This window comes from Larus michahellis, chromosome 13 (assembly GCF_964199755.1).
Source record: "Larus michahellis chromosome 13, bLarMic1.1, whole genome shotgun sequence".
NCBI classification, from domain to species: Eukaryota; Metazoa; Chordata; class Aves; order Charadriiformes; family Laridae; genus Larus; species Larus michahellis.
In genome coordinates, this window is record NC_133908.1 from 15,355,419 (window position 1) to 15,369,798 (window position 14,380).

The 14,380-nt window shown below is 48.2% G+C and overlaps 1 protein-coding gene across 1 annotated transcript in view; it reads left to right on the forward strand.

Annotated features, from left to right (window-relative positions):
- Positions 1 to 742: 742 nt before the first annotated feature.
- The window catches only part of ZNRF3 (zinc and ring finger 3), an 87,349-nt gene continuing 73,711 nt past the window's right edge, over positions 743 to 14,380 (forward strand). The window contains exon 1 of the mRNA XM_074606418.1: positions 743 to 1,243. Coding sequence (XP_074462519.1) covers positions 797 to 1,243 — 447 coding nt within the window. The 5' untranslated portion in view covers positions 743 to 796. The remainder of the gene's footprint in view (positions 1,244 to 14,380) is intronic.

The following is a 14,380-nucleotide window of genomic DNA, read 5'->3' on the forward strand; positions in this document are numbered from 1 at the left end:
ATTTAAGGCTCTGTAACATCATGTGTTTCACAACTGAGTTGTACGTACTTTTAGAGGAAAACTGTACCACGGGCCACCGTCCAGTTCTCGTAGTGTGGGACTGACATAAGCAGCACCTCCCGGCTCCTCTTCCGCATCGCCCGCGGGGGTTCCATGGACTCGCACTGACGGACGAGGCAAAGGGCCGGGGTTACCCACTCTCCTCTAGCAGAGGGAACTGCAGAGCAGTGAGCGGGGGGAGTGGGACCTGCCACTGCAGCCCTACACCCGATGAGGAGCCCCTCGGGCGCTGCCAGTCCGCCGGAGATGGCGAGCGCTGTCGGGCCGCCCTGCACAGCCCAGGGCGAGCGGCGTCCCCCAGCGGGAACCGGGGACTTGGGTTCGTGAGGCCTCGCCGGAACCTGGCTGCTGCCCGGGGCCGTGCCCCGCCGGCGGGGCTGAGCCCAGCGCCCCCGGGGCTCCGCGCCCAGCGCCGGCCCGCTGCAGCCCCCCGCCGCCCGGGCAGGCCGAGGCGGGCAGGGCCCCGACGGACGCGGGCCCGGGCGTGCGCCGCAGGCCCGGCCGGGCGGGAGGGAGGGAGGGAGGGAGGCCCGACCGCCGGCAGGGCCTTTCCCCGGGCGCCGCGCCGCTCTCCCCCGCCCGCTCCCGGGGCTCCGGCGGCGCCCGGGGCCGGCAGTCGGCGGTGCCGGGCGGGCGGTGTGTGCGTCGGAGGAAGGCGGGCGGGAGGCGGGCGGGGGGAGCGGGTCAGCGCGGCGGAGGGCGGGGATAACCCCGCGGTGGCCGTCACGTGGAGCAGATGAAAGGGAAGCGGCTTGGCAGGGCGGAGAGCAGCCGGGGCGAGGGACGGGGAGCGCGGGGCAGGCGGCGGCGGCGAGGAGCGGGGCGGCGGGGGCTGCTGCCATGGGGCGCTGACCCACCCGGGACCCCGTCCCCGGAGCTGGAGCCGCTCGGGAGCCATGTGCGGCGGCGGCGGGGCGCCGCTCCCCCCGCCCGCCCCCGCCGAGCGATGAGGGGCTGCGGGGCCGGCGCGGGGCTGGCCGTGCCGCTGCCGCCGCTGCTGGGGCTGCTGCTGCTGCTGCTGGCGGCGGCGCCGGGCGCGGCGCTGGGCAAGGAGACGGCGTTCGTGGAGGTGGTGCTCTTCGAGTCCAGCCCCAGCGGCGACTACACCACCTACACCACCGGGCTGCAGGGCCGCTTCTCCCGCGCGGGGGCCACGCTGAGCGCCGAGGGCGAGATCGTGCAGGTGAGGCGACCGGCCCGGGGGGAAGGGGGGGTGTGTGTGTGTGTGGGGCGGGGGGGGAAGCCGCGCCGGCCCCAAGATGGCTCCGCCGGCCCGGCCGCCCCGTCACCTGGCGGCACAAAGCCCGGGCCGGGCCGGGCCGGGCCCCGCCGCCCCACGTGCGCCGCGCGGCCTGGGGGCGCCGCCGCCGCGGTGACAGATGCGCGGCCGCGCACAAAGGCCCCGGTGTGGCCCCCGCCGGGCCTTGGCCCCCCTCGCCCGACCTCGCTGCCTTTGACAGCCGGCGGCGGGGCCGAGCAGCGCGGGGCCGCGGGCCGCCTTCCGCGGGCGCGGCGGGGAGGGGAGGGGAGGCTGCGCTCCGCGGGGGCGCGGGGGGCCGCCGCCTTGGTCGCCGAGTCCCACCTCCCCCCCCCCCGCCCCCGCCCCGACGGCCGTCACCGCGGGGGAGCCCCGCGTGGAATCCCGCGGGAACGCCGGGCGTGGGGACGGTCCCCGGGGCCCCCCGGCCCCCGCCGTGTCCCCGGTGTCCTCGTCCCCGCATCCCCCCGCACGCCGCCCTCCGCAGAGCTGCTCCTCCTCCTCCTCCCTCCTCCTTCTCCTCCTCCGGCGCTTGGAGCGGATTTTAATCGCCTCTTTCCACCGCTCGGAACTTCTCACGCCGCTCTTGGCTCCCTCGCCAGAGAAATCATTTTTTTTTTTTCTTTTGTATTTATCTGAAGGCGGCCATTCTTTACTCTGTTTGAAACTCTTGAAGTGCTTATCTAATTCCTTTGTAGTCGCTTGTAATTGTTGACTTTATTTTTTTTTTTCCCCTTTGGCTAAGTAAAGAAAAGTGACTTGAATGGTGTTTTAATAAGTTTGACTGTTAAGCAATTGCCAATAGCAATCCTTATTTCTCATTAACGGCTGTGGAGTTTGTTTGCTTGAGTTCCATATATGTATGCATACGTACACTATATATATATAACTTTTGAAAAGCTAACGGTGGCAACTAAGCTCTGAAAACAACTGGTAGAGCTCTACAAGCACACATACATTACTATCAAAATAACCCGGTTTTTTTTCTGCTTTTGAGTGCTTGTTATCTCAAAACAGCTTCAGCTGGGAGGGTTTCTGACGGAAGTTCTCTTGCAGGCAGAAGAGCTGTGAGGACAGGCTGCTGATATACAGGCTATTAGTTAGTCTTCCAAAGAAGAGAGGGATGGACCGAAGAACTTGTATTTCTGGCATTTTTAGAAAAGGTGGTGCTGGTAGGGGCTGCAACAGACACTGATGTTTTCTGACCTTTTGGTGCGTTATCAAGCAGTAGGTGTAAGAGCTAATGCTGTGTCTTTGGGGATAACGAGAGGCTCTGAAGCTTCTTTTTGTGTCAGGTGTTAAGAGCAGAATAGAGGCTGTTTACTTGAGGTCGTACTTTCTGTGAGATTGTAAGGGAAAGTGGAGAAAAAAACATTATTTGGTTAATACTTAGATTTGCATAACTTGAAACAAATGTATTAAATGGACTTTTGTAGGCCTTGTTGTGTATAACATCAACCGGCTGCTTCCTCTTTGTACCTGAATAGACAGGTCCCAAATAGGAAAGGCTGCAGGGAAAGCCAATTACGGGGGAAATCTTTTACAGCCATTTATCACTCAAAAAGTGTTTTACTTATTAATCTCTACGTACACAAGGTAACATACATCATGAACAGGCTATTTTGTTTTCTCGAGGTGCCGCGTGCGCCTTTTTTTTCTTTCCAGAGAGGAGAATATGGCAGACATTGCTCCCGAGCAGCTAGACTGAGTGCTATCAGTCGTATTTTCGCTGCTGAGATTTTAGATGACATGTAGCATCTTTTGTCAGTGTCACGCTTCCTTCATCTCCTGAAAGTGAGTTTTTGCAGAGCCAAAATCTAGAAAGATTTTCACAGCGTTGTCTTGCCTCCCTTTTTTCAGCTAGGTGGTATATTTATGGAACTGTATGAATCTGCTGTTCTGGATCATCATTTAAAGCTCGCTGGGAGATTTAGAAAAGGATCGTGAAGCTGATGCCAGTTAGAACCTGTTTGGCAGTAGCTGGTGGAGCATCAGTCAGTGGAGCAAGCTCTGCTTGGCCCCAACCACCTTGTCAGCGCACACAGCTCTTTCAAGATTAAGATGCGTTTTTCTTTCAAATGAAATGTTAGAAATTCTTGAAAATCAGGCACACATTAAAGAATGGATCAAAGGAATTGTGGTTTTGGGACTACACAAAGACTTACTTTTGTTTATGTTAATAGCATCAATTACTCGTTGGTCTTGAAAGTCTGAACAACAACAACAACAACAAAAAAAAACCTGAAGAAACAGTGCACTTTCAGCTTTTGATAGGTCATACATTCTCTCCTAAACTGGTTATTGGTCAGATTCCTATCCAGCAGTGGCATGCTATTATATTGTTTCTCATGTTATTGTGAACAAGTCTTATTAGGGTCAAGTGTCTACCAGAATAACTCTTCAGAGAGATGAAATGTTCGTATGTCTTCTTTCATGTGGCCACAGCTTGTATTCGGCAAACTCATCCTTAGGTTGCTGTGTCAGCTGGTCCTCAAACTGCCCAAAGGCCTCACCACCGCCCCGGTGCCTGGCACACTAGAGTATTATGTGTTTCTTGGGGCAATATCCCGGCCATTAGTATATTGAGATTGGAAATGGAAAATGCCTGATTAGAGAGCAATTGTGAAAACAAGACTTTGTTGAAACCTCCAAAATGATATTTTGCTTTAAAACAAATGATGACTGGTGAACTCCTTATGGTTGAAACTTCTTGTAGCATTCAGCCCAAAAGCTCAGCTGTAGTTCTCTGTCAAACTAGATGCTACATGGCCACAGAGTTACACTGCTAGGGCAAGAAGCATTGCTGATTTGACCAGCAGTGGCTTTTTTTTTTTCCTCTCAGGGTTGGATTATGTATCTTAATTCTGTTTGCTCTTGGCAAGATGCTGTTCCAGTTGCTTATTCCGCTTGATAGCAAAGGTGTGGAGCATCAAATGCTGTGTTTCTTAGACAGTTGTGGTCATGGCACTGCTCAGGTGAGGTGCTGGGAAAAGAGGATGGAATGTAATGTTTGTTTTAGACTGCATTAAAAATTCTGACATGTCAAAAACTTTAAACGATGCACATTCATCATTGTTAATTCTCTCCCTTAGTCTTTCTTTTTGCTATTCCTGCCTTAGATACACTGCTGAACACAGCAATATTGGTGGGTTACCAATATGTACAATTTTGAAGAGAAGCAGCGTGGAGGAGAGATTCAGAAATACTATGCCTGCTTTTTCTTGTGCGATAAAAGTTTGGGTTTTGGTTGGTTTGTTTCTGCTTGGAAGCCTCGGTAGGGGAATAATAACTTTTTGTGGCCATTGAACTGGAGCGATGTGTGGATTACGGAGTAATCTCCAGTTGCATGTGTTTTTCTGTGCTCAAAAGGTGACAGTTTGGGGACAACAAGCATAACTCGGTGCTTTAAGTTCCAGGAAGGAAAGAGAAGAGGGACGCTTCCCAAGTTCTTGCATGGCTGTTCCTTGTATTGATGATATTGCCCGTCGCCTTTCTCCTGCAGAAGATGGGGGGGATTAGAACTGTAGCGCAAGACTGTGCCCCCGTGTTCCTTCCTTCTGTCTCCCTCCCACCCCTTATTCACTCGAATAGCTTTGAACTTTTCCTCTGTTTTCTCAAAATGACAAAGTTGCTGAAGACTGTAAACTTCTGTGGGGTAGGCTTCACACTCTGAAGCACTGACAGAGTTTTCAATGGTGTTGAAAGAGCAGAGACTTGAAGCAACGGTGCAGATACATAGATGTCTGGCACTGATCAGAGGAGGCTGAGTCAGGGGAATGTTTGTGTCCTTTGAGAATGGAAAGCAAAAATGTGTATATTTTTTTTGGTTGCTTTATGAACAGGCAGGTTAAGTTTCTTCTTGCTTGAGTTGAGTGCCTGAAGGCCATTCAAATTGAGGAAATGGAATTATTTGTGGCTTTGAGTCACTGTCTTGTTGGATGTTTTCTTTGCTAGTTACCCTCTTAGAATATGAAGACACCTGTGATTGGGTTTGTGTTAGTTTCCATACCTTAACTGTAAACCTGTGGTTTACAGTAATGATCCTGAGGACATCAGGGGTCGTACATTTCTCTGGTAAAACTGAGTTCCTAGTACCAGTTTAGGGGGCTTCAGCTTTGCTTTGTCGTTGTGTCCTTGGAGTGAAGTACCTTGGAGTTGAGTCGTCACTGGAACATGGCACTTTCATTCTGAGAGAAAACAAAGAGCTGATGCCTCATGGATGCCGAGAATGGCACGGGGAGAAGGGCTCTCCAGCTTCGCCATGTCTCTCTGTTTTGGTACCAAGACAGGAGACCTGGGACGTGTCTGTCCTGTTTGTGTGAGTAGTGGTGCTGGGTTATAGGTTTTGTCCTCTCTGACCTTCGGTCTTTGATGTTATGAACAGATGCTCACAACTGGCAAATGTTGTGAGGCCAGTGAGAACAGTCATCTGAGATGTGCGTCTTCAGCTCTGGAATCTGAGCTCTGTCCTGCTCGAGCCCGCATCCGAGCTGCTGTCGGGCAGAGCCGTCAGTCCCATCACCACTCCGAAGGCCTGCCGAAAGCTAAGGAGCTTGTGTTAAACAGATAACGAGGCTGGATCATGAATGGAAGAGACTTAATTGCTGCTGTCTTAAAAAATAAATTAAAAATCTGACCTTTCACAGTGCTTACTCCCTATTTTAAATTTATTTTATATATTATTTTAATAATGGCAAATCACTGACAGCTCGTTTTTGGTTATAACAGCATCAGGTGTGTGTCTGTTGTTTGTTAGTGAGTGGTGAGTAACTTCTATACTTGTTTCTTTGCTTTGTGGATCAGAAACTTTGTCTAATCTAAACTTCAGTTTTTCTGCTGTTTTCTGGTTATCATTGGGTTTAGACCTGACTGTCCAGCTGGTAGGAACAAGACGCTTCTATACTACAGCCTTGGTCTGTGCATGGAATAGCAATATATTTTACAAGCTTTGGTTGTGCGTTTTCCGAAATCTCAGTTCTTCCAAGCGTACGTGCAGGTTTTGAAACCTGAACTGGAGGTTTCGGTTTGTTCTGTGAGCTGGCAGGGCTCGTCAGCCCTCGCTGTTACGGGAGAGAGTTGGGACCTGAAAAATGCAGGTTTAGTCCTGTGGACAGCAGGCTCCTCTTCTGGAGCTTCTGCGGTGTGCTGTGCCCGGTCTGAGCTTGATCGCTGCTTGTTCTTCGGCAGTTTCTGACGGAAGAATGGAGACTGCTCATGCCTGGAGTTGCCTGGCTTCTCTCAGGGCTGGGGTCCCCATCTCCATCGTTGCCGGTAGCGAGCTTCTCGTGCTGTGGAAGGAAGGTGTTTTTCATGGGAGTGCAACAGGTGACTCCAGGTCTGGGTCCCCTCCAGGAGAAGGCCAAGATGATAAAGGAAGCGTAATTCACATTTAAAGTAAGGGATTGTTGAGGTAAAGACTTGCAATTATTGTGCCTGGACAGCCTTTGTAGAGTGAGTAAGGCAGAAGCAGCTTGTTTGCAGAGGAGGAATTGTTCTGGGCTTGATCTCAGATTAGATTAATCCAGCTGTTTCCCAGTTTCCATTCCTCCCCTCTGGTTTCTTAAGTTTCAGTCATGCTTTGGTCCCTCGTGTACTGCGGTGTGGGGTAGTACACGGGGGGTGCTGAAGAAGCCCATCAAAGTGTTTTGTGTAGGTCGTTTGTCCTCTGGCACTGGCCGCCGTCTCCACACTGAGCTCCAGCCCAGCCACATCACCACCGCTCCGCTTCGCAAGAAGCGTGAGAACCAAAGCTCTCATCGGCTTCCGAAGGCAGTACCATAAATACGGATCCTTATTTTTTATTAATTCTTTGGTGCTGCAATATCCAAGATGTCTCTTGTCACGGTGGTGAAAGGACTTGGTAACTCCTCCTGTGCTGGCTATCGGCTGTTGTGTCACATCCACGTGCAATGTAGTGCTCTGCTTTGAGAGTCCTGCGCTTGTGCCACTCTGTTAAGGTCCACTGCGATGCAGTAAGAGAATTTAAGGGGGGGATCAGAGACTGTGGTGAGAATGGGCATTTACTTGGCTGCTTGATCCTTCTGCGGAACATCCTTCTCCTTCCATTGGATGGTTTCATGGCGTCTTTCATATCTTACGTAAAAAGAAACACCTTATGAAAACAGTTAATATAAACCCAAAAATTCATGGAATTTTAGGGGCTAGTAGATCATATTTACTTAGTTAAAAACTTTGGACTTTCAAGCTTTAGACTATTACAATACATTATAATGTATTAGTGGTGTGTTAAGGGCACCTGTGCAAGCTGTTTCTAAGTAAGTCTAAGGCAATAACAAACAAATATTTCTAGGCATTACTGCAAGGGAGAGGGCTGTTCAAAGGATAAGGTACCAAATTCGGTGATGGGTTACTGGTTTTGGAGGAAGCTCCAGTGCCCGTGGTATTTGCACAGAGTTGCAGCAACTGGAATCCTTCTACCAGAGCCTTGTCAGCACGTGGAACGGGAGCGTCCCTTGAGGAGAAGGTGGGAGGCAGCGTGTAAGAAAACGAGGTAAAAGATATCTAAGTATGGAGGAGAAGGTACAATGGAAAGAGCAAAAAAAAAAAACCACTAATGTGACCTATTTATAGGAATAAGAATAAAGTAGGTTAAGAAAGCGAATAGAAGCAGAAACCTTTCAGCGCTGGGTCTTGTACTCGGGCCAGAAGCGCGGTTTCTGCTTGCTTCCAAACAAAGGTGGGGAATCGAGTTGGGGGGAAAAATAGTTTGTGAGAGCTCAGGTAACTTTTCTGTGTAGTCTGTAAGTTTAGTTAAACCTCTGCACAGACACTGAAAACCTTGCCCTTGCTGGCAGGATGCTGACCGCCTCCTTTTCCATGGACTCCTATTGCTTGTTCGGGAGGTGGAACTAGGAGGAAATCCCAGAGAGGAGTGGCGCTCAAAAATTGTTAAACATGGAGCCATTTGGAGAACTCTTTTTTTTTTTTTTCATTTATATATATGTGTGTTGAGACTGGACGTATGTGACTATAATGGTTTAAATATAATTACAGCCTGCTTTGCAGCATTACTGGCACTCGTGGCCGGCCGTGCCCCACGGATAGAGTTGGCACTGCTCTCCCTGAGCTGCGCTGGTGGATGTGATTATGGGACAGGGTAACTTCCTTTTAATTGCTTTGCTTAGTGAAGGGCTCCCAAAATGACTCCAGGTGAAGCATGTAGAGGTCATGATTTGGTGTGGCACAACTTGGTGAGAAAGAAACGCAGGGAGCTTTGCTGCGAGCAGATCTTATAGGAAAGTCTTGAGTAGTTGTATAAAACCATTGATTAGCATACATAGTAATTTTCTTCCAGTTTATACCATCTTGTGGTGGAGCGTGTATTTAAAAATGCTCCCTTTTTTTTTTTATTACAGTCTTCTAGTCCTTGTTTTGGAATTTCAAAGTGAGGCCCTTCTGGACCAAAATAGCTTTCATAAACATAGTTTTCCAAAGTGTGAATGCTTTCAAGAGGCCAGCATCGTACTGGTTAAGGAAAGGTAAGATCTGGAGGCAGTAATCTGCTGTGTGTTCTACTCGGTGATGAGAGTGCTACGTGCATTTGCATTAATACACTTAGTACGTTAGAAGCACTCAATTTAGGAAGTATTAACTCGTACGTACTATCTCTTCACTTGGGCATCTGCACTTCAGTATTCAAATGTGGTCAGACCAGAGCTTGTGGTGCCTACGTATGAAAACAGAATGAACACGAGTTGAATGCCTGGCCTTATTTCTCATGTTTCCTGGCTTGAAGGGAGAGCCCTTCACATTAAAGGAGACTGGCAAAAGAAAAAGAGATTGTTTTTTAAACAAAGACATGTTTTGAAATTGCTACAACAGCAACAGAAGATTCATGTAAAAAAATAAATATTTCTTTTTCTGCATTTTTCTTGACTGCTTGATGCTTGAACCAGAGGTGACCAGGGGAGTGTGATCTTGCGGATGCCTGGTGGAGACTGCCAAAAATTGCACTTTACCGCACTTCTCCCATTGGCGGAGCTGCACTTGCGTTAGGATTGAGTAGCAGTGCTCAGGAAAATAGGGTTCTGGTGGCTTAGGGTGTCCTCTTCACAGTGACGAATTGCTTTCATTCATTTTTTTTAATTTCCTTTTCATGCTGCTTTAAAAGACTTTTGTTGTTGCACTTGGCTTTAAGATGAAAAGCCAGTTTACAAAGGTTGATTAGGTGCCTGTTATGTTCCAGACACAAGTACACCCTTAAATATGTAGCTTAATATATGCAGACTCTCTAGGCTTCCCAGACTCATGTTACTCTGTGCATTAATATAAGGATTTTAGTTGTTTTCTAAAGCTGCTGGCCCGCTTAAGGTTTCTGTTGGTTTTCTTGAGCTTAAGCTGTTTTATTATTTTGCATCATTTTTCAAGAGTAAAGCGAACTGAAGAATCAGTGAGGAGGTGACTGGCCTGACAAAGAACTGAGGGGCATATTTTAGAGTCTGCAGTCATGGTTTGAGGACAACTGTTTAATTAGCTGTACAGGCATGCATGTTGCAAGTACGTGCCTCCTACTGTGAATTTATTGCATGTGCTTGGTAAGCAACTTTCAAATGCTTCTGATTGTAGTGTTTGAAAAATTGCTTTTAATTCAGGAAAGACCCTAGTTTGTGCCAAGATCTGTTTTCCTACTTTGAGGCTTTTGATGCTTGTGTGCTTAAAAAAAAAAAAAAACACACATACAAAAAAACCCCAAAAAACACACACAATAAAAAGTGTATTAAGCGTGGGTGGGAAAAATCCTTCTCCTCTGTGTCTCTCTTTATCCGTTTCCCCCCACCCCGCCAAGCAGAAGAGACTCTAACCAAACTTTCCATTCAGTTCACCTTTGGAACTGAAAGTTTCCGCCCTTAAACAGTCCGCTTTGATGACAGATTAAGAAAAGTGGATTTGGAGGACAGTCTTGGAATTGTAGATGGCATTCTGTTCGTTTTTTAGACACTGGTGGGTCAGTTCTGAAGTTCTATAGTTCATAGAGAAGAACCCCTTTTAAAGGCTGTGATTTTTTTAAATTTTGTTTAAAAATCTTTTTCCCCTGGAAGATTTATAGATGTGACTTCTTGCTTGTGCCAGGCTAAATGGTGACACTTGCAATTGAGCCTTGATAGGTTTTACCTTAATAACAACAACAATAATAATAATAACGTTTTATCTGTGAGATACCGATAATGTTATATATGTATATATAGCGTGCCAGTTGTGCACACTAATGCTGTCTATTCTTGCTGCACTGAAGTTCTGCCCGTCCTTGCTGGCTTTGGAGATCAGGGCGGAGGTGGGGTACGCGGTGTAGCAGTGCTGCCCTTTCCTTGGGCGGATTGGGGTTTCTCCTGAGGCAGTCCCCAAAGGGGGGGTGTGCTGTAACGGGAAAGCGCATGGGTTCCCGTTGCAGTGTTGTATTTTACAAGGTCCAGCACGCTTTCTCGTACCAGTGTTGTATTTATTTAGGAGCCCTTTGCGGCAGATGCCGTCTCGCGTGCTGTGAGGGTAAAGGGGAGGCGAACGCTTTCTGGTTGGGATGCCAAGCTGGCAGATGTCCTGGATGATGCGCAGCAAGGCTGGGAGCGAGAAATGAACCCGTGAAACAGAGCCAGGAGATGCTACCGAGTTCAGTATTTAATAGGAGCCAAGGGCTGGAGACCTCTTTTTGCTCAGAGCCAAGGTATCCCCAGTCTGCTAGCTGGCAGCGGTTTGCCTGTTTAAAAGATACTATCTTTTGCATCCCAAAACTGCATCTGAGGAAAAGACATTGCGGAGTAGCTGATGCAAAAGAACTCCGAAGGTGTGATCTTGTTTGGGTTTTTCGCTGTTTTCTTTGAGAAAGCTGTGCTGCCAGAGTTCCCCCTCCCCCACCACCTTTGTGATAATCTTTGTAGGCTTTGATACTGGGAATTTACGGAGATTTTTCTCCAGTGAAATAACAGGGTTGCAGTTGCAGATTGGGATAAATTTCTCAACCGTGCATATTTTGTTTATGTTCAGCTGCCACCAGGAGCTGAATCTTCTCAAATAACAGAAGTCAAAGCAAGTGATCCGGTCTCCTTTTGTCTACCCCTCTTGTTCTTTAGGCAACTATGGGAAGATGAAGGTCTGAAATCTCTTGGGACAGCTTTAGTATTAAACATAGGTCCCTGGTGTGGAATAGTCAGCCAAAACGTATGTACACCTGTGTGTATGTGTGCAGTATGATTAAATTAAAGTTACACCAAGACGAAACCAACAGAATCTTTGCTGGTTTTGAAGACGGCGTTAAGTGTTTGTTTCAGGGGCTTGGATAGGAGCGGTCCTTGAGCTGGGAGACATCCCAGCTGTGGAGGTACACGGGAAGAAACTACCGTCCTTGTCAGTAAAAGGGCTGAAGTGTCCTGAAAGAGTTAAGCTCTAATTAGCTCACTCGTAAGGTATTTAATATCCTTACTAAACTCAACTGCTGGCTTGCTTTCCGCCCCCCCCCCCCCCCCCTTCTTATGGTGAATAAAATTTCTTGAAGAGCTGAGCCTCTGCCTCTCAGATCAGAGGCTCACATGTTGAAGCTGGCAGTGCTAGAGGCTAGTTCCTATCTGTGTGACAGCATTTTTAATTTAACAGGACCGGCTTTGATGTTCTCGAATATTTATAGCAGCTTCAGATCACTCCAGTGTGTATTCTTTTTAACTGGAGCAGAAGTTCCTCCTCACACAATGAAATTTCTTTCCCTCTGTTTACTCTCGGGTCCCATTTGGAGTCGCAGTCATCGGAGTGGTTTTATGTTACAAAAATACTGCTTAAATACTTACTTGTGGGAGGAACTGCTGGATTTCCTTTCGAGTTTGTGCAGCTTGGGGGTAGCCCGGTTGCTGCATCTCAGCTCCTTGTTTGAGCTTCTCTACAGACAGCGTAGGAGAGACAGATGTAGTGCAACAGAACTTGAGCAAAATGCAGTTACCGTGAAGGCGCCTGCTGGCTCTGGGGGCTCAGGTGCCCGCAGGAGGACACAGAACTGTCTCAGACACCCTGGAGAGAGAGCAGGTCATAGTCGTGGCATGTGGTTTGAAGAGGAACTGGAAACTTGAGGTTGGGCTCTCGGTGGGAGCTGATCAGAAATGACGGGAAAGAAATTTTAGTTGGAATTTGCCAATTTATTAAAACAAAGCGTTCCACTCAGATAGGTTGACTTGCATGAAACTCTGACTAAACTCCGTCAGGAATCTTTTAAAAAAAAAAAAAAAAAGGTACCTGGTAGGTCAGCTATCAGCTAAATTTTTAACCTCGTCCCGGCGTCCTTTGCCTCTGCAGCTTGCCAGGCACACCGCCTGCGCCCGGGGGTGGGCTGTCCCAGAGCTGGCACTGTATGGCCTTTCAAAAACAGAGATGTGGGGATTTTGCCACTTTAAATGCACTAGTTTTGGTGTCTTAGAAAGAAAGGCCTGGTTGTGGTTTGAATCTTTGCCTTGATTGTGCCACAGGAGGAAGCGTAAGTGTGGTGTGAAAGTGTTTCCTCAGACCAGATTTTGCGGTTGACGTCTCTTTTCCTCCTTTCTCTGCCATGTTTCTCTTCTGCTTTATCCTCTCAGCTCTGTGTTGTGGCCTGTGCGTGGACTACCTTACCCGTGATGTTCCATCCCAGAGAAACCTTGTCATGGCCAACTGCAACAGCAAAGCTAGGGGTTTGTTTTTTTTTTTTCCCCCCTAGAACTCTTTCGTGTGGGTGCTGATAGTTCAGGGAGATTTCTGTATCCTGCTCTGTTCAGTATCTGTCTTTCAGTGGTGGTGATTTGTTTTAATGCATGGCCTACAGCGGGAGAGGTTTGTGGGTTTAGATGTTCCTGCTATAGATGCACTTCTCTGTTGGTACAGCCTTTTCTAGTTCAGCAAGTGAAACCAATTCTGTCACTGCCTACGTGGCTAAATAGTGCCAGGGAGCAACCAGAGGAGGCAAGTGCTTGATTGTCTATTTGATGTAAAGAGTTTGCTCAAAGAGCAAGGCTTTTCTTGCTGTGGAAATTCAGTGGGGAAATAGAGACCTCCAACCTTCCTAAAATACGCCCATGAGCGGAAATTTACCGATATACAAAAGCAGGGGAAGATCTTGATACCAGAAAGAAGCAAAAATAAATAATCTGCCTGTGGCATCTAAACATCACTTTTTTCACAGTTAATTTTAAGGGAAGACCTATTTAGAAAGTGAAGGATCTGTGCGGTATCTTCAGGAATTCAGCGTTCAAATGTGTTCTGCTAACGTTGACGTGAATCGGTCTGTGGCTGCTGGAGCGCAGGTTCAGTGCCCGCGTCGAGGGGTGGGTGGGTGCGATTGGGGCTTCATTTTTCTTTACTTCCCTCCTCCAAACTGTTGTTAACAAAGGTAGTTTTCCTTCTCCCTACATACCCTGCAATATTTTTGTGAGACAGGAAGAGATATGGCAGTGCTCAGTGTTCCTGTCTCTGGGAAAGATTTATCCAACAACTGCAGTTTAGTTTTTCCTTGGCTTTGGTAGAGCTGTAGTAAAAAGCTGACCCCAATGATCTGAGGGGGTGCATTACTAAATTTCCCTCCCTCCTGCCTCCAACACGTGCTACTATTGCTACTCCGCAAGAGTTACAGAAACCAAAAGAAACCACGTAGAAGCAGCATGTGGTACGCACGTGAGATTTTTAACCAGCTCCACAACCTTTTCCTGGGGAGGGGGGGAAATTCCCATGTTTGGGGTTTTTTTTGAGGCTTTACCGTTCATGTAGAATTCACATCTTTTGAGTTTAGATTCAGTAGCTTCTGGAAGCCTTTTGGGATGTTTGCACAACCACTTATTAAGGTTGGAGCACCATCTCTAAACTTGTCACTGAGGAGGGAGCAGTAAGTGGTACCACGGTTGTGGCTCAAACCGGAATGTCGTCGCAATCCAAAGTTTAACTTTCGAATATCTCAGTCAACACAAAGTGGGTGGCAATTTGAAGCCTGGTCTACCGCTTCAAGGCTGCGAGTAGAGCTTCCTTTGAAATAAGGGCCTCAAGAAATTTTGAAGTATGCCCCTTCCCATTCCAAATTACCCGGTACTTAAATTTCAGTTC